Source organism: Acipenser ruthenus, chromosome 2 (assembly GCF_902713425.1).
Source record: "Acipenser ruthenus chromosome 2, fAciRut3.2 maternal haplotype, whole genome shotgun sequence".
NCBI lineage: Eukaryota > Metazoa > Chordata > Actinopteri > Acipenseriformes > Acipenseridae > Acipenser > Acipenser ruthenus.
The window spans coordinates 55,270,368-55,294,633 of record NC_081190.1 but is presented as its reverse complement, the minus strand read 5'-3'; the positions used below and the strand labels follow the sequence as shown (position 1 = coordinate 55,294,633).

The 24,266-nt window shown below is 38.8% G+C and overlaps 1 protein-coding gene across 2 annotated transcripts in view; it reads left to right on the top strand.

Annotated features, from left to right (window-relative positions):
- plgrkt (plasminogen receptor, C-terminal lysine transmembrane protein) overlaps positions 1-19,632 on the top strand; it is a 55,870-nt gene extending 36,238 nt beyond the window's left edge. For both annotated transcript variants that reach the window (XM_034015872.3, XM_034015871.3), the window contains exons 3-5: positions 15,656-15,786; positions 17,875-17,984; positions 19,274-19,632. In XM_034015872.3, the coding sequence (XP_033871763.1) occupies positions 15,656-15,786; positions 17,875-17,984; positions 19,274-19,395 (363 nt within the window). In that variant the 3' untranslated portion in view covers positions 19,396-19,632. The remainder of the gene's footprint in view (positions 1-15,655; positions 15,787-17,874; positions 17,985-19,273) is intronic.
- The last annotated feature ends 4,634 nt before the right edge of the window (positions 19,633-24,266 follow it).

The following is a 24,266-nucleotide window of genomic DNA, read 5'->3' as shown; positions in this document are numbered from 1 at the left end:
AAGACAAAGCTGCCTGGATGGGGGCACAAATGCAGATGGTTTTCTTGAAAACTATACCACATGTTCCACATATTAAAAATAATTACCATTATATGATTTTTCAGATTTTTTAATAAATTACCAAGACATAATTGCCCAGACGGGGCACTAAAAACTCATATAATGATAATTATTTTTAATAATATAGACTAATCAAGTAGTATAGTTTTTAAGGTGTTTTGCATTGTTTTGGTGCCCTGTCCAGGCAGGTGTGTCTTGGTCTGGTTTTTAGTCACTCACATTTAAAACATAAGTGCTGCTACAGCTGAATTGCTTTTAGTGCAAGAGATTATTCATAATTTTAACATTTGATTTGGAATACAAGGAACAAAACACGGCCAATCAAGTAGAGACATCATTTGCAAAGCAGTATGGCAGAAAATAAATGCTGGCGGTCAAACAAAAAGAACTGTGAGTGAACAAAAAAAAAAACTGATTTCATTAGCAAAAAAATCTGCTTGGGTGGTGGGCCGTCTTACCCCCTCTAGAAATAAAAGTCCATTCAATTGTGAACATGGAAAAGCATCGATAGAGTTGGGGGAACAGATATAGCATTCAGTCCTCAGACAGTCACTAATGGTATGTACTGTGTCTCCAGATTTATTTAAATAGGCTATGTAATACAAGCACACTTTTCCTTTCCTACAAAGTTTAAAACTATTCTTGTTCTGGTGCCTACAGGGTTGTCCACAAGTACATGTATATGAAATTAAAATGTAATAAATGACGCACTGGGCATCATAATGTAGCCTATTTTTTTACTTGTGTAGCCAACTTAACAGGGTAATCAACCAATCCATAAATTGTTTGGTCATTGTTTCAAACATTACCAAATTAATCTCTCACTACAACATAAACAGAGTCATTTATGTGACAGACCGATCTGATATCCGGATCACAAATTTAAATCAGGTTGGTTCTCTTTCAAGTACGAAATGTAACCATTACCTCATGGGTATTAATCCTTTGATACCGTCTAACCTGAATAGATATTCCAGAGCTGCACATAGTGCCAGTGCCAGTGACGCGCCCTGCCCCCAAGGGCATAAAAGAAACTGTTGACACTCAAAACTTCACAATTTTTCCTTTCACTGACCTGACATAGAGAGAGAGAGAGAGATATGCGAACAGATAAGTGATACATAGTGTTATATTTGATTGTATTATTGTTGTTCTGGGCTGGGCTCAGCTGTGCGTCGGGTCTGACTCTTCGCAATCCTTCCCGCAGTGTTTCGTTGCCGCTCTGGTCTCTGCTTGCAGTACCATTGCGAAGGCTGTCACGGCTGACAGCAGGCTTCCCCCAGTCTTAGGGCTGTGTTGTGTTAAGCCAGAAGCTATACAGGTGGGGATCCCTGCACATTGCTTCTTCGGTAACTGTAGGTCACTGATCTACCACCGTTCCTAGTGAACAAGGTTACCGTACCGTACCGTACCAAGGGTACCATGCACAGCACTGTCTGTATATACTGTACATTGGTCATTATAATATTATTAGCACTATACCGTACTGTTTGTAACGGACTGTTACACCTGCTCCCTCTGCACCATTACAGTCACAGGGAGTAGTACAGGCGGAATGGCAACAAGAGGATCTGCTGTCTATCCCTGCATCTGATGATGCAGTTGATTGAGAGTTCCCCTCTGAAGAAGGTGACTCGGATAGCGCAACACCAGTAGCGCAGGTGTCACTATCAGCAGAGCTTTTCCCCCTGATTTAAGATGACCACAGACGTTTTGAATGTTCCATGGCCTTGACAAGTGGAAACACTCAATTTTTGAGGATGGTCCCGCTCTCTCTCAAGTGTCTCCTCCGGTACACCCGGATTTCCTCTTTGAGGTGCATTCATCTTGGGGTCACCCGGCTACAGCGCCTGCTGCTTCACATTCCTTGGGAGCGCTGTACAGCCTGCATAAACTTGGCTTGACTGATTTTCCACCAGTAGGTGCCGCTATTGCATCATTGGTGCAAGCCGCTAAGCTAGCGTTTTTAAACAAGGCTGCTACCTGCCCGAATAAACAGTGCCGGGTTTCGGAGATCATGCTTAAAAAGCCTTATTCAGCTGGTGCCTTTACTGCATGGCTGGGAAATTATAACAGCATCTTGGTGGCTTACCAGAGCTGGTTATTAAAGTCTATTTTACAGTCACAGATCCACACCACAGCAGCTCGAAGAACTGCGGCTAGTGAATAGAAACCTGCTCCGTATATCTTAATTCAACGGGCAGGCAGTGGGTAGGAACCTGGCTGCGCTAGCTCCCATTATTCCAGGACACACTTTTGATCCTGCAGTAGATGACATGCTGCAGCGCTCTCATCAGGCGCTTGAGTCTACTAAGGAACTGGTGCGCCTGATGCCAAAGAGGCCACCTCCAATAATATGTAGACAGGTACAAAACTGGAAACCTAGGTTCCAGTAGCCTCAAGGACCGGCACAGCCAGCGCCTGCTAAAGCCAGAGGGGGTTTTCACAACCAACCCATGGCTGCACAAAGGGGAACTTCAATAAGTTCTGCCGTCAAGCACATAGGCAAAAGCCTCAGGCTAAGCCTCAGACAAAGCAGCCGCCCTAGCATTTTGCTGCCACAGGCCCAGGGCCCCTTTTCAGGGAGTCACCTGGAGTACTGGTGTCAATGCACCTCGGACACCTGGGTGCTTAATACTGTACAGACCGGCTATTCTCTGCAATTCAGACACGGTCTCCCTCCATATCAGGGCATGACTACAACGTTCGAGACGCATTGGTGTTGTCTCAGGAGGTGACAGCCCTGCTGCAGAAACGGGCTATTTGCACAGTTCATCCTCTTCACTTAGAAGAAAGTTTTTACTCCAGGTACTTTCTGGTGCCCTAACGGGATGGTGGCCTCAGACCAATCCTCGATCTCAGACAGGTAAATCCATATCTGAGTCGACGGAGGTTCAAAATGTTAACCATGCAGCAGCTGTTGCAGTCAATAAGGCCAGGCGATTGGTTCACTACGGTGGATTTAAAAGACGCTTATTTCCATATCCCCATAAGAGCAGGGCACAGGAAGTATCTCAGGTTCGCTTTCCAGGGGATAGCATACGAGTTTCAGGTGTTGCTGTTCGGCCTCTCTTAGCCCCCCTTGCCTTTTCAAAGTGCATGGAAGCTATTCTGGCCCCATTGAGACTCGGGCATCAGAGTGCTCAATTACCTGGACGATTGGCTCATTTGTGCTCAGTCTCCAGCGCAGGCAAGGGCTTACACGAAACTCGTCACAGACCACCTGCTTTGGTCAGGTCTGTCAGTGAACAATGCAAGAGCCAGCTTGCACCTTCACAGACAGCCTTCTATTTAGGAGTGCATCTGGATTCCAAGACCATGTTGTCCACTCTGTCAGAAGACAGAGTGCGGAGAATAGCCGCTTATCTGAAGCTTTTTCAGCCCAACAGAAAGCTCACAGTAGTGACGTTTCAGAGGCCCCTGGGCTTGATGCCTGCAGCTCACCCTGGTTGGACACACAGTGGTGAGGGATCTCCATCCACCAGAACCCTGGTTCTTTTGGTTGCTCACCCTGGATTTACACGCAGTCATGAGGCCTTCAGCTTGTAACAAAGCACAGAACAAATAGAAAACTAAAGACAGACTTTTCAGCCTCTTTTTAATGGTATGTGACCAGTGTTAATTGGTCATCAAATATGCAATTGACACCTGGCCACCTGCTGCACATTGGATTTCAATTAAGCAGGCAGGGAGGTCTAGCCTCCCAAAAGACACTTTTCTCTGTGTAAGTCGGAGTTCAAACTCAAGTTCTGAGGAACTCATGACATCATTATGTATTATTATTTAATTATTTAGCAGACAACATTCCCACAATGTGAGAGACATTTGAACTAAGCTAACATAGGAGTGAAAACCTAATCCAGTTACCAAGTTAACAATTAATTGAATCTCGTTATAGAACGAGAAGTATCAAATTACGAAGAAATATTTTACATGGCATAAACCACTTGAAGTGCTGAAATCAGTAAGAAAATAATCGAAACAGAGAATCATTTTTAGTAGATTGTGGACTAAAGGGCACAACTGATAAAATCCTTGTTATCAGTAAAAAAAAAAAAGAAAAAAAATAATAATCAAGATAATGCCTTGGCGCTAGCAGGAGACGAGCCTGATGAGGAGAACTGCTTTCCAACACATCTCCCTGTTCCAGGAGCCATTTCACAACCAATCCCTTTAACTGTCTTTGGAGAACAGCTCCATTTTGACCCTTGGATAACATGCTGCAGCACCCCTTTGTCTAAAATAAAAGTTTGAAACTGCTTCCCAGACCCTTTCTTTGGGTCTTCTACACATGTGCCATCTCCAAGGCTGATTCAACAGCAGGGTTTTTCAGCCTGTATTGAATCGTGGCCATCTGCTGACAGTATCTCAGTACTGTCTGCAGGCTCTATCCTGGTGAACACAGCCCACTCACAGCCCACTCACCTATGCTTAAGCGTATCGCTAGGCAGCGTTACCAGGAGGGAGGTTATAACCATAATAAAAGATGACTCAACAGATATTGCATCTTTTATGGATTATCTAATTAACACGGGAACGCCCCAGATGCATTCACAAAGTGCTATTAAGAAAATTTGTTAATAGCACTAATTCAGGCACACAGACTGACCTTGTGAGTTAGATCATTTGCTGAAGAAGGATATTAGCACTGATATTAAGTCAGAAATAACAGCAACAAAATCTTTTTGTGAATTTGGCCCTAAATGTTTTATACAACCAGATTTAATGTGAAATTTAAAGTTTGTTTTCCTAATGTATTCCTAGGAAAAAATAAACAAACAAACCAAAAAAAAAAAAAAAACATTACGTGAAATAAATTGTCATGCAAAAAGTCCAATATAAAATGTATTTTTAATCTTACATTTTCATCTAAATAGTTACAGATATTTTACATCGTACATGAGAATCCACATGTATTATCAGGGTGCAGCAGTAAAAAAAAAAAAAAAAAAAGATTTTAATGTTGTGTTCCCAGTCAGATTTCTTATGCATAAGGTTACAAATGACCCTTGGAGACTGTGAAATCAGTTGCCATATTGATCAGGTTATTACACAAAAAACACTTTCTTGCCTGAGTGAACACAAACAGTGAGATTAAACACATTACTAAAGTTACACATTACTACATTTTTTAAACCTGTAAAGTTATTTTCACTTTGTTTACAGTATGGTGCAGTTGTAACCATGCATTTTTTTTTTTTTTATTTGCCAAAATCTATCTTTTGAGAGCATGATACAACCTTTCAAAAAGTCACTAAAATCCAATGCCTGGTAGTTGTCAAAGTCAATTAAATTACTGCAGATGATCAATTTTGGCCAGCCAGATGCTAATCAATAACATTCAAGTCTTTCGTGCAGTCTTTCGTGCTTTGACATCACTGGCTGAAGAATAATCAATGAAAGCGATAAGGGAATGGGTGTACCACTCTCTAATTGTCAGTTTCATATAGACACTCTTTCTTTTAATCCTCTTTTTATCTGTTGGATTTTTGTTTCCTTAGTGGTCACTGTTTCCTTAGTGGTTTTGTTTCATGCCTTAAAAGCTTTGAAGCAAACGCTCTTTGAAATATGTATTTTTAAACACACTTTTTGGATCCAGCTGATGACAGAATTGTGGACCAATCGTGTCTTTCCTGTTGATTTGCTGTCCAGTAGCTGCGAATTGAGCCTTCATTACGGTGTCCTGTCACAAAAATGATTTCCCTTGTCTCTAGACCAGCATCAGAAAGTATCAATGTTTAAGTAGCTTTTTATGTTATCAGATTAGTTGTAGATTAGAATGTTAAGGGAAAAAGCCGGTATTTATGCACAGATTGATTTAAAATTGAATTCACAGTTAAGCACTTCAACGTTCCAGCGGGCACCTATGCAAAATAGAAGCCCACTAGATCTGGAAGCTGATTGTCTGTTCACACTCAATCGTTTTCTTAATAATGTATTATTTAAAATACATACTTATTCTGACTTGCCCTAAAATACGGTGCACAGCACTCGTTACAAAATGATCCAATGACTATTTAAATATAGGTTCTCATACCAGCTTTTCTGAAGAATCCCTCTTTAATTTGATTGAGGTTTGCTGACGGAAAGTGAATAAACTTGTTTATAAGAGAAACAATAGCAGCGGAGACGGAGTGGGTTATACGGCTTGCAGTGGATTTGTCAACACCGATGATGTCTCCTACTACCTGCGGCAAAAAATCGCAGTGCTAAACACACTTTTAAAAGTGTGGGCAGGGCATGGTGCGCTCAGTCGTTGGCCCCACTACAGGATCAATCATGTCAGTAACTTTAAATACCCTACATGGTTGTGAGGCGGTACCACTTTCGCCCTCCTCCTCATCAAAAACTTCAAGTGGATTGTTAATTCCTCCATTTAAAAAAAAATAGGATCAAGAAACAATCCTGCCTAAAAGCAGGATCAGAATTTGAGCCAGAATTGAGCTCAGTTTGAGCTGCGATCCGTTTAGTACAACGCAAGATCAAGATCAAGATCGGAGCCCGGATCTGGGATCTGATCTTGTCAGTACAACCAGCCCCTGGTGTCTGGGTCTGTGTTTCAAAAGGGCAAAACAATCCTCAGCTGTAAGGCTATGTTACAATATGTAATTAGAGGATGGCCTGAATTTAGGCCATGGTCTTTTTTCTTTGAAGAACGGATATTGGGTAGAAGCTTTTAAGCTGCTGTAGTATCAGGTGTTACAGGTGCAGATTGTAAGCATCCATCTCCTAATCCCTGCAGTGCAGTAGGACCTAAATATCTCACATCCCTGCGGGCTAAGAATTGCAAAATGGAACAATAGTATAGCTTAGACTTGCCGTGGAGGTTAGCAGATACTACTGAATCAACGCTATATATATACACAACTCCAGGAAGGAAGACAGGGGAACTTGATCGCTAATGTCATTATTTTCAAAGTCTCGCAGTGCAATGTGGTATCTCTCCTCTAAGTTCATTATTCTATTTTTTTCCTTTCATTCAGTCTAGATAACAGACTTGGATAGATATTTCCACCATCATTTAGAGGTGTCAATCCCTTCTAGAACATTGCAGACTTGTCACTGTGAATCAGTGCTGTACTGCTTGCACAGTATCCTTGTTTCTTCATCTGTCCTTGTGTGTGTGTGTGTGTAAAAGAACTGAGATCATTCAAAATGGGAAGTGTGATGTTGAAAGCATAAGCAGTCCTATTAGTAGTTTTGCTGGTAGGTCAGTGTGGTCTGTTCTTCCTTATTAAATGTGAATGAATTCAACACAGTGACAATTGAGAGTATTGATAATTATAACAATAAAAAGAAGTTAACTGGTTGACCACTGGTGTCACAAAAATAAGATCATTACAGATGTTAATTATAGAAGGGTCATGCATTTCAATGGGTGGTATCATATTGCCGCCAATTTATGCATAGATTATTTTTGGTTACAGAGTAGTTAGATGGATATAAGGCCAAACTTCTGCAGCTGTTCCATTTAAAAGGTGTCTTATAGGATTTTGTCCAAATCCTCTGCCTGCTATACCTAATTTGCCCAGCTGTGGGACATATATTCTGGAGGAATGGGCCACGATCCTGCTAGACACCTTCAGACATCTTGTGGAGTAGTCTCTACCACACCAACTCCAGGTCATTACTGTGGCAAAGGACAAGGCAAGGCTGACCCATTAGGTGTGAGGTCAACAGCAGTCCTTCAGCTATTAAAAAATAAATACTAAATGGTTATTTCAGCTTGGGATTGTACATTCCCCCTTCACTAATTTACTGTTTTGTTTTAGTTTGGAGCAAAATAACAGAGGAGCAAACATTTATACTCCTTTTTTAATAATGGAAAGGCCAAGCTGATGTAAACTAAAATGCAATAACGGGGTTTGATCGACGATATACAAATGTGCTCTTTGTAAATGTGACTAATCAAATCCATGACCAGCTAACATTTAGTATTATTGAAATGTGTTTATTTTAATGGGAAGGTTTCTGATGAGGGTTCTTTTTTTAACACTGCAAGCGTTATACTGTATTCATTTGATATAGCAAGGATCCATTGTTATAATTAATTAGTGTTTGATAAGTGCAAAGTGGTTTGTTTAAAATATTTTAAAAAGGGTATGTGTTCTGTTGAGCTATTTGTTTTGACTGAATTCTGAATTCTAAGCAAACTCTGATTCTCTGACTGAATGTGAGCAGTGTAATTGCTTTCCAACTGATACATTCAGGATGATAAAAAAACATCTAGAAAAATCATAATTACACTCAGTACTATTCATCACAACTGCAAATGCCATTATAAGGTAAGCAGGGCGTAACTATTAATATATAATGTACAACTATGTATTCTATAAGCAACTCACAAAATTAATTTAAGGACTCAAAGTGCAACCATCCACTTAGATCTGTTTTATAACTAACTGTCTAATGGGTCTTCATATGCTCATGTATGTAGACTTTGCAAAGTTGAAAACAAAAACAATTAAACTAGCAATTCAAATGTTGGTCCAGTAGGGCTGCAGAGATTCACTATCTTGTTTTTCTTTTCTTTATGTAAAATATAAAAACCATTGTAATGAATTTCGGTCGCTGATTATGTTAACTGTGTTATATTTCCATAAAAATGTATTAAAATCCAAATTTCTGTCTTTTTAATTGTAATATTTTGTAACCCAGGGGTTGCATTTGTACATGATTATTCCTCCTCAAATGCCACTACTGATTACTGATATATGGTATATTAGTCACTTACACAACAAAGCAAAGGAAACAACAGTCAGTAAAAAAAAAAAAATCTACCTTCTCTTTGCAGGACATGAGATCACTCAAATATTCTGGAGGAATATTTTATTTCTGTCAGATGGCACTAAACAGGAAACTGGATTGACAATAGCAAACTTGACCTTTTCTTCACTGTAAAGGGCTTTCTGTTCCATTCATGAATAGCCACAAATCTTCCAGTTGAATGAGAGAAAGTGCCATCAATGCAAGCGAAATGTCTTGATGTCAAGGGGTCTTTTACCATAATGTGGTGATGAAGCATGAATTGCTTGAACAACATTAACTGGGTTGAGAGTCTTACATTGCCAGAGTATAGTAAGACAGGGGTCACAAATGGAGCTTAGATAAAGGGGCATTTTTTTACACTTAGAATTGTGAGGGTCTAGAACCAACTGTTGTTGAGGCTGACACCCTGGGATCCTTCCAAGAAGCTGCTTGGTGAGATTCTGGGATCAATAAGCTACTAACAACCAAACGAGCAAGATGGGCCAAATGGCCCCTCGTTTTAAACTTTCTTATGTTCTTATGAGACTGATGTGGTGCTCCACAATGCAAAATGAGAACCACCATCTCCAACATTTTATTCCATTAATAATTTGACAGTGTTGTTTTTCGTTTTTAGTTAACCTGCTAATAGAAACTCTATTCAGTTTTTCAGCATTTCAAAATAATTGGTTCAAGTAAATGTAAGTGCAATGTCAAAATACATCAACTTAAAGATATAACACTACTACTGTAAATTCCAGTAGTAACAGTGTAAACCACTGACAAGTGGAACTTGAATGGATTTAAAAAGTAATAATTAATAGTGCACCAGTATTAACCTATTTTCTTTCGCCATATTTCTTTTGACATATTTAAATTTGCCTTTGTTTCATCTCCAGTCACATACTGTTTTTACAGCATTGCGATTGCCATGCATTTTGGCAAATTCAAGAACACACATAATATTGCATTGCAGTTACAACGAAAGGATGACTTGATAAGTTTAGTCAGCTTTTTAACCAATAGCAGTTTGCTACGGATCCTATGGGCGGGTTCAGTCTGAATGTTGACAAATCAATGGTTTGGGAGGGTGGGAATAAGGACGTTCATAGAGATGGACAGCTACTGTGATAATGGTAGCTGTTTTAAAAGGTGGCCAAGTTCGGACTGTGCGCTACACAGGGAGGTCCCGCACCAGGAACCTTCATCCTAACATGAACTAAATAAACTGTGGTGGGGTTAAAATTCCCCTAAATGAATCTGTATATAAATGTGGCAGTTATCTCGGTATAGGAGACGAGCCTGACGACGAGAACTGCTTTCCAACACGTCTTCCTGTTCCAACAGCCATTTCACAACCAATCCCTTTAACTGTCTTTGGAAAACAGCTCCATTTTGACTCTTGGATAACATGCTGCAGCACCCCTTTGTCTAAAATAAAAGTTTGAAACTACACCAAAACAATAGCAATGTTGTGATCTTTTATAAAATCGGGTGTTGTGAATGTGATGTGAATATTATAGATTCACTGGACAACACACCCTGTCTGGTATAGTCATTCAAATTGGCCTCTTCTGGCCCCATTGAGGTTATGACTAAATTTGGTTTATTCCGCTAATATGAAATTTACTGGTCTAGTGCACTACAGGTAAAGTGCACCAGTGTCTGTAGTAACAGGAAATTATATCTCTGTAGACACCACTTTTTATAGTATCTGTGTGGAAGTTTGTGACAAGATGCGTGTTGCCAAGGAGACTCAGAGACCATACAACTGCAGTTAAGCACTCATACGCATATATGTATGTATGTATGTATGTATGTATGTATGTATGTATGTATTAATTTATTTATTTACAAACAAAACAACAAACTGCACACTAGCCCACAGTCCTTCACCAACACAATTCTATACTAACACCTGTGATCACTCTGTGTATACACTTGTGGCTGGAGCCTTAATTAATTATTTAATTATTTAAACATTTATTCAATTGAAGGCTCTAGCCACATTCCCACGTGTGTTTGCAGGCAGGCTTTTAACTCCCTCCCTGCCACCCAATACTCCCCACACAACAGATACCATGCTCTGGCAGGGCTTTCAACCTGCCATGCTGCCACAGTGTTCCAAAGGGTATTTATTTTTTATATGTCAATGACTAACTACCAGTGATGCCACGACAGTGCTTCATAATGAGTAAATGGTTAATGCTTGGTATAAAAAGAAAACACAATGGTTCTTCACGGAAGAACTCAAATAATCAATTTGTTAGTAGACACAAAAAACTGTTTTGTATCCTCGTTAACATCAACTTGCCTTGGAAACAAAGTTAGATCTTTTCTTCCCAATATTAACCCTAACCTACAGTATAGCTACTCGAAAACAAAATCCAGAATGTTAAGGTGCTGTGCTCTGAATGGAGTGTAAAATCGATGCCTCATTTTTAAGATTTATGATCCCTCATAGCTAAATAATGAAAAAATGAAACACAAAAACGATCTCATCATGCGGTTTTGTCATTCAATATATTTTTGTATAAACATTCCTTAACCCCATAAATCATCTGCAATTTGTTTAGAAGATTCAACAGCAGACGTCATTGCACAATGGTTTATCTTATTGCTTTTTTGTAACATTTATATTATCCACAGCAATACAGTTAAGTGTTGTATTCCTAATGATAGATAAAACAAAACTTGTCAATGAACTGGGCTATTTAAAAACCAGCCATCTTATAATACTATTACATTTAAAGCAAGGATTATATGATATAAAATAACAACAAAATGGACATAAAAAGCTTGCAAACCATGCAACAGAGAAGGCTGGTTGGATGAATAACAGAGAATTTGGAATTTGTAGTAGTTATACTACTAATACAGGGGAAATAATATAAGCAGTAGCACTGGTATAGTATACAGAAATAAATTAATATATATATTCATTAGCGAAAAGATGGCATTGTGTAGATCAGTGGAACTCAGCTCTGGCCTTCGAGATCAATTCATGTCCTGGTCTTTATTCCAACCAGGTCCTAAATTAGTTAATTGCCTCTTAGCAGCTTCATTAGCACTTGCTTGGAGTAAAAACCAGGACTGGATTGGATCTTGAGGGCCGGGGTTGAGTACCACTGGTGCAGATAATATAGAAAGCTGTCTAGAAAGTATCCTTCTAAATAGTAAACAGAATACTAAGAAACAATCAGGGTAAGTAAAAAAAAAAAAAGGGAAGGAGAACACCAAGCTAGATTTTCAAACTGGAGAAAAAATAAAATGCTATTCTAAAATATGTAAGAAAGAACTTCATACTACTGCACTTGAAAGCGCCTAAATTAAATGTCTACGAAGTTGGTAACATTACTGCATGCTGTGGCAGGATTGAGGCCTGCCCCTGTAAAATAATATATTTGTGTTGGGTTTATAAATAAAATATAGTTTGGTGGGGTTTGTAAATAAAAGGTGTAAAAATAAAGTGTGTGCTGGATGACAGGGCTTTTAAATGCAGATAGTAGCGAGGACTGTTTGAGATGTAGAATATGAAAGTGGCATTAGAAAAATAAAAATGCAAAAAACTAAGGAATGTGAACACGGAGAGTAAAGTTATTGATAGTTTTGCCAAACTTAAAACAGATAAAGACCTAAATATCACTGCCAGTGATCGGTTTTCGAGAAGTAAGTAAGTGGGCTGTAAGCTAGTTTGAACAGTGGTTAAAGCCAGGAAAGAAATGCAAAAGCTGAGGATAAATCTAACGTCTGTGTAATTTATGGAGATTTACAAAGTGGTGATGAGATTGTTGTTCCTGAACCTGTCCAGAAGATATATAGAATTAAAAATTATAAGGGGGGTGTTTATGTGGAAATGAATTTTGTTGTAAAATATGGGGTAATATTGTAGAAGGGAGATACATAGGACCCTGGTTAGTATGCAGTCTTTATCCTGGAATGTAAATGTGGGTGGAAACAAAGTTCTTGCTTTTTAAATGAGAAATGAAAAACTACATCTCCCATAGTGCCATAGCTATCCAAGAACAGACTGGCAATCAGTTAAGCTAATACACCTGTTTGTAATTTAACAAGCCTGGCAGGTATAAAAGGACAGGTTTCAAAGACAATAGCTCTGTGTGAAGGTAATGAACTGTTTATAGACCTGAATATGGTGTATGTTAAAACAAAGTATATTAAATCTGTGATTTGTGAATAATATATTTCAAGGATTAGCGGTCTGACTTAAATTATGGATCCTGTTAAGTTTAGTTAGCACTCCAAAACAGGAGCTAGGATTTATTTTTGTTTTATATTGTTTGTTAAAAGAATCCGTGTTCCTACTGGAAAAGGGACACAGCAGAACAAAAAAAACATACAGGTACCACCCTGTTTTAAATCCATCCTTTGTTGTCGAGAGTGGTTTATCCACCAAAGACATTGTTAGGAACCCAGAACTGTGTTCGATGTAACTTTAGCAAACAATATGAAATGCTAAACTGAAATTGCAAACCCTTTTCGAAATTTGTAATACTAGAATTATTAACTGGCCTACTGTAAAAACCAGTGTATAAGTCTCAAAGGTGTAGAAGTCCCCCCCCCCCACCCCCCTGTCCCCCTGTCCCCCTGTCCCCCTGTCCCCGTCCCCCCGTCCCCTCCTTTTTGAGATAACAATTTCAGGAAAAAGCCTATAGGTCACACCGGTGTATAAGTTGCTCCCCCCTTTTAGGACCCCCTAAAATACCTAGAAAATAGACTTATACAAAGTTTTTTTACAGTAATTGTTGAAGTGATTGTTTAGTAATAAAATGGTATTCGCTTTTCTGTTGAATTGTTCTGACAGTGGTTTTATTGATTCATAGCACAAACTGTGGATTCATTAATCAACAATATATCTGCCCTGCAGTGCTCTTCTCAAAGCCACGCAGCTACTTTTAGTTAGAAGATTTGTAGAATTAATCAATCAAAAGATCAAAGGGTGACATCACAGAAATGTTTTAAATATAAAGAAATCAATACAACTAACAAAATTACTAACTTACTATGAATTACCTTCAGAGCCTTTGACTTTGCCTAATCATGTAAAGCTGCTGAGAATCCTAGATCCTTCACTCTAACACGGGGGGCAGAAAATTATTAAAAAAATCTTGTATGTTATTGTCTAATTTAGGCTACATAAACATGTCAACAGATCCAGATTCCATTTTATTGTCTAAATTATGTCCCCTGTGGAACAAGGACACCCAGATAAATTGCAGCTGTGGCTCCTTTCCTTCTCCGTCAAATTCAGAAAGAAAACCTAAAAAAACTGATCATGTTGTTTATATTATCAGTAAAAACAGAAACCTGTGTTGTTGCTCAAAGTGGTTTACAAGAAATAACATTTACAGGAAGATAAAGGGGAAATTCATTTATAGCTTAGCCCAAGCAAACTACAACACAGAAATGATAGTAGCTTATTGATGCATTGAAGGTGTTGTACCCTAGAGGCCGATTGGCAGCAATGATGAACACAGATGTTCAACAGAGGAATGAAGTGAGAATGCCTTCTCAGTCAATCACATTACTTCATTCACTCATATCAAATCAATTCAAACTAAATAGGTCATTATGGCAAATTGATTTCCATTGTGTCACATCTCCTACTCCAACCTCTGTATTACCAAACCCTTCAAATAAAGGACCACAATGGGTGCAATTAGTAAGCAGCGTCATCATGCACTTTATAGTTTGCACATGAATAATAGGTGTCAGAATGGATATTTTAGTAAGAGGTTTGTAGGCCACATAATTATGACAAATTAATAGCTTGTAACATGAAGGTTGTCTCTTAAAAAAATAATTACCAAGCATAAATTCATCAGAAGAGGAACGGAGAGAAAAAATAGGTGTCAGTTTTGTTTGAGATTTCATGTAGAATATAATTTTCTACCTTGTTGAATTATATGTAAATGGACAAAACCTTTTGAATTGTGCTGTTTGTTAAATGAAGCATTTCCTCTTTCCTATGAATCTTGTCCAGAATAGGACCGTGCAGCTGAAAGTTCAGTGAGAAACAATTACGTCCAAATTGCACATTGTCTGACAATATGAGCAGGCATTATACTGTTGAGAGTAATAGGCGGGGAGCACTTCATCACCAGTTAATGAAAGAAGAAACTTGTTGTCAGGGACACAACAGATGATGGCTAGATTTGCATCCTGAGCCATTAGAAAAAAAAAAAAACATAATACCACAGTAGTGACGTCAAAAAGTAATAATTCCTCTAGAGGAAAATATACTTGAACTTTGACCCATTCAACTTCTCAAGACCATCACTTTCAATTCAAAACTCAAAATCCCTCGTTTTCAATCACTCGACAACACCCGCAGTAGAGAAATGTTAATTAATGATCAACAAAATGAGAATACTTAAAAAAAAAAAAAAAAAATGTATGTAAAGCTGGTACATTCGTATCTCAGAGAAACTGGAGAGGAACAGGAAATTGAAACAAGGTAAAGGCAATCATCAAAATAAAGCTGAAGCACGAATGGATAATGATATAGAACGTCTGTACAGCACTGAAACACTGTTTTAAAAAAAAAACTACTGAACCTCATCTTCTTTAATATTAGCATTTTAATATTAGCTTTTTTTTTGGATTATGTCTAATTGCCTCCATAATATTGCGATTGTCTATGGTGAGCTTATGTCTGGTTCGTTCAAGGTCAGTGTCAAGATTCAGAATAGTACAAGTTGGACATGCTTATTAGTACTTTCATTTGCAATACTGGTATATTCTAGGGGTGGGAATTTTGAATAATAAGATATTCGAATAATTGTATTGATTTGTAATGATTTTATTTATGTTTTTCTGTGCTCCTCAGCTGGAAAGACAGATCCTGATGCAGAATCAGATGCGAGAGAGACAGGTGGCAATGCAGATTGCATGGTCCAGAGAATTCCTGAAGTACTATGGGGCTTTTTTTGGAATCGCAGCTGCTGGATGTATTGTAGGGTAAGCTTGCACAGAAGAAAAATATATATATATATATACAGTGCCTTGCGAAAGTATTCGGCCCCCTTGAACTTTGCGACCTTTTGCCACATTTCAGGCTTCAAACAAAGATATGAAACTGTAATTTTTTGTGAAGAATCAACAACAAGTGGGACACAATCATGAAGTGGAACGAAATTTATTGGATATTTCAAACTTTTTTAACAAATAAAAAACTGAAAAATTGGGCGTGCAAAATTATTCAGCCCCCTTAAGTTAATACTTTGTAGCGCCACCTTTTACTGCGATTACAGCTGTAAGTCGCTTGGGGTATGTCTCTATCAGTTTTGCACATCGAGAGACTGAAATTTTTGCCCATTCCTCCTTGCAAAACAGCTCGAGCTCAGTGAGGTTGGATGGAGAGCATTTGTGAACAGCAGTTTTCAGTTCTTTCCACATATTCTCGATTGGATTCAGGTCTGGACTTTGACTTGGCCATTCTAACACCTGGATATGTTTATTTGTGAACCATTCCATTGTAGATTTTGCTTTATGTTTTGGATCATTGTCTTGTTGGAAGACAAATCTCCGTCCCAGTCTCAGGTCTTTTGCAGACTCCATCAGGTTTTCTTCCAGAATGGTCCTGTATTTGGCTCCATCCATCTTCCCATCAATTTTAACCATCTTCCCTGTCGCTGCTGAAGAAAAGCAGGCCCAAACCATGATGCTGCCACCACCATGTTTGACAGTGGGGATGGTGTGTTCAGGGTGATGAGCTGTGTTGCTTTTACGCCAAACATAACGTTTTGCATTGTTGCCAAAAAGATTGATTTTGGTTTCATCTGACCAGAGCACCTTCTTCCACATGTTTGGTGTGTCTCCCAGGTGGCTTGTGGCAAACTGCAAACGACACTTTTTATGGATATCTTTAAGAAATGGCTTTCTTCTTGCCACTCTTCCATAAAGGCCAGATTTGTGCAGTATACGACTGATTGTTGTCCTATGGACAGAGTCTCCCACCTCAGCTGTAGATCTCTGCAGTTCATCCAGAGTGATCATGGGCCTCTTGGCTGCATCTCTGATCAGTCTTCTCCTTGTATGAGCTGAAAGTTTAGAGGGACGGCCAGGTCTTGGTAGATTTGCAGTGGTCTGATACTCCTTCCATTTCAATATTATCGCTTGCACAGTGCTCCTTGGGATGTTTAAAGCTTGGGAAATCTTTTTGTATCCAAATCCGGCTTTAAACTTCTCCACAACAGTATCTCGGACCTGCCTGGTGTGTTCCTTGTTCTTCATGATGCTCTCTGCGCTTTAAACGGACCTCTGAGACTATCACAGTGCAGGTGCATTTATATGGAGACTTGATTACACACAGGTGGATTCTATTTATCATCATTAGTCATTTAGGTCAACATTGGATCATTCAGAGATCCTCACTGAACTTCTGGAGAGAGTTTGCTGCACTGAAAGTAAAGGGGCTGAATAATTTTGCACGCCCAATTTTTCAGTTTTTTATTTGTTAAAAAAGTTTGAAATATCCAATAAATTTCGTTCCACTTCATGATTGTGTCCCACTTGTTGTTGATTCTTCACAAAAAATTACAGTTTCATATCTTTATGTTTGAAGCCTGAAATGTGGCAAAAGGTCGCAAAGTTCAAGGGGGCCGAATACTTTCGCAAGGCACTGTATATACACACACGCTCTGCTGACAGATGAATAAATGTAGAACCGCTCAACCCCCCTTTTGCTAAATACCCTGGTATACCTGAATTAATCTCCAATTGTCTCCTCGTCAGATAAAACATTTAAATAAGTAACCTGCCTCACAAGTAATATACAGTGGCACCAAATAGTATTGAGACAGTTCAGACCAATTCAGACCAAAAAAAGCAACAAAATCCACAGTTGTATATTACAGTAATATTCAATTGTCTAAAAAACGATAGTATACTGTATTAAACTGGCTATTAATATTTTGATTACCTGAATATTTATTACCGGGTCCAGCTGCTCCTCATGTAACTGCAACAGGGGGTGAAAGCAAAGGGACTATATACATGCATATTTCAATTCTAGTGCTTACAGTGTGACATTTTATTTTCTTCTAGTGCTATGAAAAAGAGAAAACCTCAAATCTTCCTGCCTATAGTTCCGCTAAGCATTGTTTTAGTATACCAGCTGGACCTGGGCTATGGAACGTTAGCAACCAGAATGAAAGGTAATTTTATTCCATATTGAGACTTTTATCACAATAAACCATGACATGTTCCTGTATAAGGGAGTATATTTAACTGATCTAAGTGCCCAAAGAAACATTGTCTTTGTCTTTTTCCCATTTTTGGGCCACATTTACATTTTGTTTTTTGGTAACGTGTAAACGTTTACAAAAAACCACCAGTGGTAAACTGAACATACAAATTATTGGTATAATAATAATAACAATAATAGTAATAGTAATAATAAGTGCATAACCTTACAATTGGGCATTTTAAAGTACTTTATATTTACTACTCAGCAGTACATGATGCTTTCAATTACTTAAAATGTTACAGACCACCCTGTAGTGTTTACATTAAACACAGCTCCTGTGCACATATGAAGGTGAAAAATTATTTGCAGAGAATCAGTAGAAGGCAAAAACAAAAAACAACGCCATGAGGATTATGTCATACTTCCCTCATGTGATCCGCATTATTCTTCTCCCTTTAGCTGTTTTAAACAAGAACAGTCTTGATACTGTTAAAACACAGGGGTATTCCTTTACGGTTGCAAAACATTGTTATAGACTATGAAGATTTTGAGAAGTCAAATAATAATGAACAATAAATATTTGAGCTGTGCTGCCATTATATTTTGATATCCATTATTTCATTCTGCACCACATGCCCATGTTTGGCTCTTTGTACAATAGCTGTATTTAATTATATGTACGTTTGTTTAACAAGTTTTGTTTATGTTTCTAATTAACTTTAACATTAACAGAATGGTGATTAAAGGAAAAATAAATTAAAGCAATAATATTGCATAATTAGGAACAACTCATACGAATAGTTATTTGCCATCTTTCCTTTCACAAAAATGGTGGGCTACACATTGCAATTGCACATTTATTTATATATTTATTTTTTAAAAAAATTAAAAAGAATGTGTTTTTGTTTAATGTATTTAAAAAAAATAAATAAAACTTTTCAAACCCAACACAAGAAAAAAAGATTTTTAAAAATACACGATCTGGATATGGGTACGGGTTTTGTATTGTTCATTGTGGAGGCTGTAGTTTCAGAGGCACGTATATACGCTGTAAGTGGCACAGTGAATATATAAAGAATAATATGTACAACCCACCTTAGAGAAAACCAAGGTTGTTAATAATGCACCCGCATGCCATTGAGTTAATGTGCAATGGCAACACAATACCAATACGGTGTGGCTATAGTTATATTTGCTCTTGTTTAGAAAAATGAATAGACCAAACAATGTCCTAACTTTTTATTTTGTATTTTCCAGCTGAGGCAGAGACCATACTGGAGAATGAGAGCGAGAGGCTGGCGCTGCCATACGGACCCCCCACCTTTGAGAGCATTGAGAAAGCTAGACGAGCCCAAAGCACATTTTTTATTGAAAAATAGCTGCCGTAACAACACAATAATTTCTCAGTGTAATCTTTTACCGTGTGGCTTATAATTTGTGTCTTTTTAATTGGGAAAAAAAATAATAAATTGTTATACCAATTTAAAAAAAGACTATAATAATGAAATGTCTTGAGTGGTCTACAAAGGTATTATTCTGACTTGTAAATACTTGAGATGGATTGTGTTGAACCTCATGTTTGTATTACTCACTGAAATAAAGATGTTCTAACCTGAGCACTCGCCTCACATTCTGATATATTTCAAATGAGACAGTGAGACTCTGATTGTTTTGGTTGACTCCATTCTGCCTGCTGTACTATAGAGGCCATAGGAGGCTGTGTGGTCCAGTGGTTAAAGAAAAGGGCTTGTAACCAGGCGGTCCCCGGTTCAAATCCCCCCTCAGCCACTGACTCATTGTGTGACCCTGAGCAAGTCACTTAACCTCCTTGTGCTCTGTCTTTCAGGTGAGACGTAATTGTATGTGACTTTGCAGTTGATGCATAGTTCACACACCCTAGTCTCTGTAAGTCGCCTTGGATAAAGGCGTCTGCTAAATAAACAAATAATAATAGAGATGCAGGGCTCAGTCGTAACCGTAAATGTTAGCTGCTCTTTATTGTTTTCTACAGGTGCTCAGTTACTCTTTCAAAACTGTTCTCTTAGTCCTTTTACCACAAGCCGTCAAGACTGAAAAAACGAACAACTCGTCTTACGGCAGTGTCTTGAATATCACAACAGTCTTTAAAGACGTAACTGCTATTTCCCAACTGAACATATGAAACCCCAAAAATAACACCTGCACCTCCTCATCATTTATAACCATTAAGGCATTCTTAGTGAGCTCTTATTGCCCACATCATTCAGTTTCAACCTATATGGTCAGGCCATAGAAATCGGAAATATGCAGTAAGTATGTCACATGACCCAATAGACTTTTATTGGAATAATTATGGGAAAGCAGTGACTTCACAAGAGGCATAATAGTGGGCGCCCACGCAATCACCTAGTACCAACAGAAAATACAACGCTGATCACAAGTAGGTCATGACGGATTGTGCCCACGATTACAGTGGTTTATGAGGAGAAATTACAAGGATGATGGGGTGTAGAGTGACCTTGATGAAAGAGACCTTGGCTGATCTAATGAAACTGTCGATACTGAAACCTTCAAGATTGTAAGCTTTTACATAGGCATTGTTTCTCCTTCTTTGGAATAAATATTAGATATTCTCGTAATAACAAGAAAGCACATGAATCACACCTAATCTTTATTGTTTTTTACAGATGCTCACTCACAGTTTCAAAACTGTTCTCTTAGTCCTTTTACCACACGCTGTTCTTTATAGGTATTAATTCTTTATAGCAAACAACCTGGTGATGACAGAATGTCCTAAACAACCTTCAACACACAAGCAGAGTCAGGCCTTACTATAACAGACTGATACACACTCCACCCTATTCATAAACAAACCGTAGCCCAGGCCTCTGAGCTTGGAAAGGAAGAAGATAGGCACCATAAAAAGGCAAACACCATATTGCAGCCTTCTCTTCATTGACATTTGGGGGAAAAGGAGAGTGCGAGAAAGAATAACTTTTTGGGGGTGAGGACTTCAACAAAAACTTGCCATTAATGTGAAAACCTACCTTTCATTTCCTGAGTTCACCACTCACTTTATAGAAGTGAAGGGATTTGAGAAAATGGGTAGTCGTGATCGAAGCTACATTACTGCAACATTGTAACAATAAAGCAAGGCAGTATATTTAATGCACACTAGTTACAATGTCATCGCTGAAGAACTAGTTGCCTTTGAATTAATATCCCCAAAATAACCACGCTTACGCTTACAATTTTGCAAAGAATAATCACAATCCAAATGTCATTGACAAAAAATGTGTTGATGTAGTAATGCTTAAAGAAGGTTAGTAAAATGATTTGACAAATGTTTCAACTGCAAGTGATTCTCAATATCTTTCACAAGACTTAAAGTAGAAATGTTTGTCCAATACGTTTACTAAGCTTCTTCTAGTTTCACTTCATATTCTACCATTGAGTGTTTTATAGTAAGTGATACAAGATGTGTTAAACACATGGAAAATCTATAAACAGACATCTACTGACATCTCACCAGCAAACAAATACACAGACACATCTGAGAGGCTGCTACCCTGCAGGATTAACATTTCTTAACTGCACATGTAACATTCTTTTACAAGAACTGGTATAATTATACAAAGTGATTTTTTTTAGCATCTATTCACAAGGATCCAAATAACAATGAAACCTTAGGAACATTGTTTTGCGCCAAGTGGTTTGAATGAAGGGTGGGTCCCGAGTGGCATATCCTGTACTGCCACGATCGGTCATGCAGAATTGCTAATCTGGGCTGGAAACCTATAGGGAGAGCTGGATTGGTTTACCTCACAGTGGCACACAAACCGCTACAGGTCAAACAGCAGACCAGGTGGCAAGCTCTTGCCTCTGAGCTCAGCTTGACAAAATCCTCTTAGCCAGGTGCAAGGTGAAAAGAGGCGATTGGCAAGGTAGGTGGGTTGCAGCAATATGACAACATTCAAATTTGAGAAAAGGGGTAAAATTCATGATTACTAAATAAGAATTATATAATTGAAACATAAATGAACTCTGGTAGTTTCATTTCAAACTAGGCCTTTCCTTGTACTGCAGAGGGTAATCATTTGAGATAACGGTTTTACCCTGGATTTCTAGGAAGCACAGATTTTTCTAATCCTGACGATCCCACATTAAAACTGCTTTCATCTTGTTCCGGGAAAGATGTATGCTCTTCTGCACAGAACCAAAGGGAAAGTTAAAAACTGCATGTAAGGTTTGATCAGGGTCAGTAAGGGGCTTATCCTCTTGAGGGAATGCTTTGATCACAAACCCCCACTGTTAAGATCCACGTATCTTTGGATCAGTTGTGTCAATTGTGTATTCTAAAGGATGGTTTAACTATAACATCTGAAGGACATGGGTTTCACTATTACTTCCCATGCAAACTCTTCCTAATTCAGGAGTTTGGTCTCTGCAAATGCTGCACTTTTGAATAGCAGAAACAAGGCTGTAGTGAGCTATGAGGCACGGGCCTCGGTAAAAATCATACTAATAATTATTTATTAAGGCTCTCTTACATGTTGCTTTGCCATAAAATAAAATGCATGTCATCCCTCGTTGTGTGCATACATGAATTCCCATCCCACTCGGGTGCAAATTAGGAGCTATGGCACTAGATTCTACATTAAATTCTGACGCCAGTAGACTTGTTTAATTTTTTTGTATTCCTTAGCAACCATAGATGATGATAGTTTCTCACTGGGTCTGGACTACTCACATAATCTACCTTCACTCATCCACATAAAGAAAAAAATGAATTGAAATTGAGGGGGAGGGGGGCTTGATTAGGGTGTGGTTTGATAATTTAGCACCAGTAGGCTCAAATCAAAGCAAAACATACAGCTCAATTCATACCACCACAGCTGTTAGTTAGACGTGTTCGAATTGCCTCGAAACGACCAAGTCTTATTAGCGATTTTGTTACAAGTTGAGGCAAAGTAATAATGTTGATTACAAAGAAGTATACATCTGCCTAATAAGGAATAAAACATTTCCTTTGATAGTCCACAGTTTAGCGAACCCAGCTTATTAATATTCCAATTCTAAACCGCCAGTGGAAGCGGCTTGTAAACTGCAGTTTAGCGGACCCAGTTTATGCACATTAACAATACTATACATAGTTTAGTGCAGTGGTTCCCAACCCTGATCCTGGGGGATCCCCTGTGACTTCTGGTTTTCATTCCAAATGAGCTCTCAATTACTTAACTAGACTTTTAATTAAACTAATAATTTACTTAATTAGAACTTTTTACTTGGTTGCAGCTCAACCAGTTGCAGATTTCAAATTAGCTGAACTATTGAAGTTACTTGAACTCTGCATATTTTTAGGAGCTGTAAACTATTAAAAAGGTCTAACTGAGCAAACTACCAGTTTGATTAAGGGTCTAGTTAAGTAACAGAGCTCAGCTGGAATGAAAACCAGAAGACACGGGGTCCCCAGGACCAGGGTTGGATATAACCCTGGTTCCCTGAAAGCGAAGATGACCGCCAAATTGAATACTTTTGGGATATGCCTTCTTGTCAGGTATTCGCAGAGCATTTTATATCAACGCTGCCGATAGGCCCCTCCACGGAATGATGTCCTCGGTCCTGCCTCACCGAGGTAATAAATAGTCATTGAACCTGCGAATGCGAGTGATGCAACCTCACAAGGTTGTCAGTCATCTTCTCTTTCAGGGAACCGGGGTTACATCCGTAACCTATCGTTCCCTTTCAATTCGAAGATGACCGCCAAATTGAATGCTTTTGGGAAAGTATACCAGAGCCGTTGTGAGAAAGAATGAGTGGACAGCATCTGAGGGACATCTCGCTACTGCCATCTAGTGTTGGTGGTGTGAGCGTGCAACCTCAAGGACCCTAGTGCCTATTAAAGGCATAGACGGATCTACGACATTAAGTCAGTAGAACCTGGTAAACATATGCGGGGTAGTCCAGCTAGCCGCAGTACATATATCAGTCAACAAGGCACCTCTGAAGAGGGCCCACGACGTAGCCACACCTCTGGTTGAGTGTGCGGCCACCCTCCCAGGTGGGGGGTAGGCTGGCATTAGTATATGCAGTCAAAACCGTGTCCACAATACAATGGGATAGTCGCTGCTTAGAGAGGGCTTGACCTCGGGTCCGTTCACCATGACAAAAGTGCTCTTGTTCTATTCACACAGCATCTCAATGCCCGAATCGGGCAGAGGGAATTTAATCTCCTGTCCAACTCCTCCGTGAAGGGAGGGGGATGGAAAGC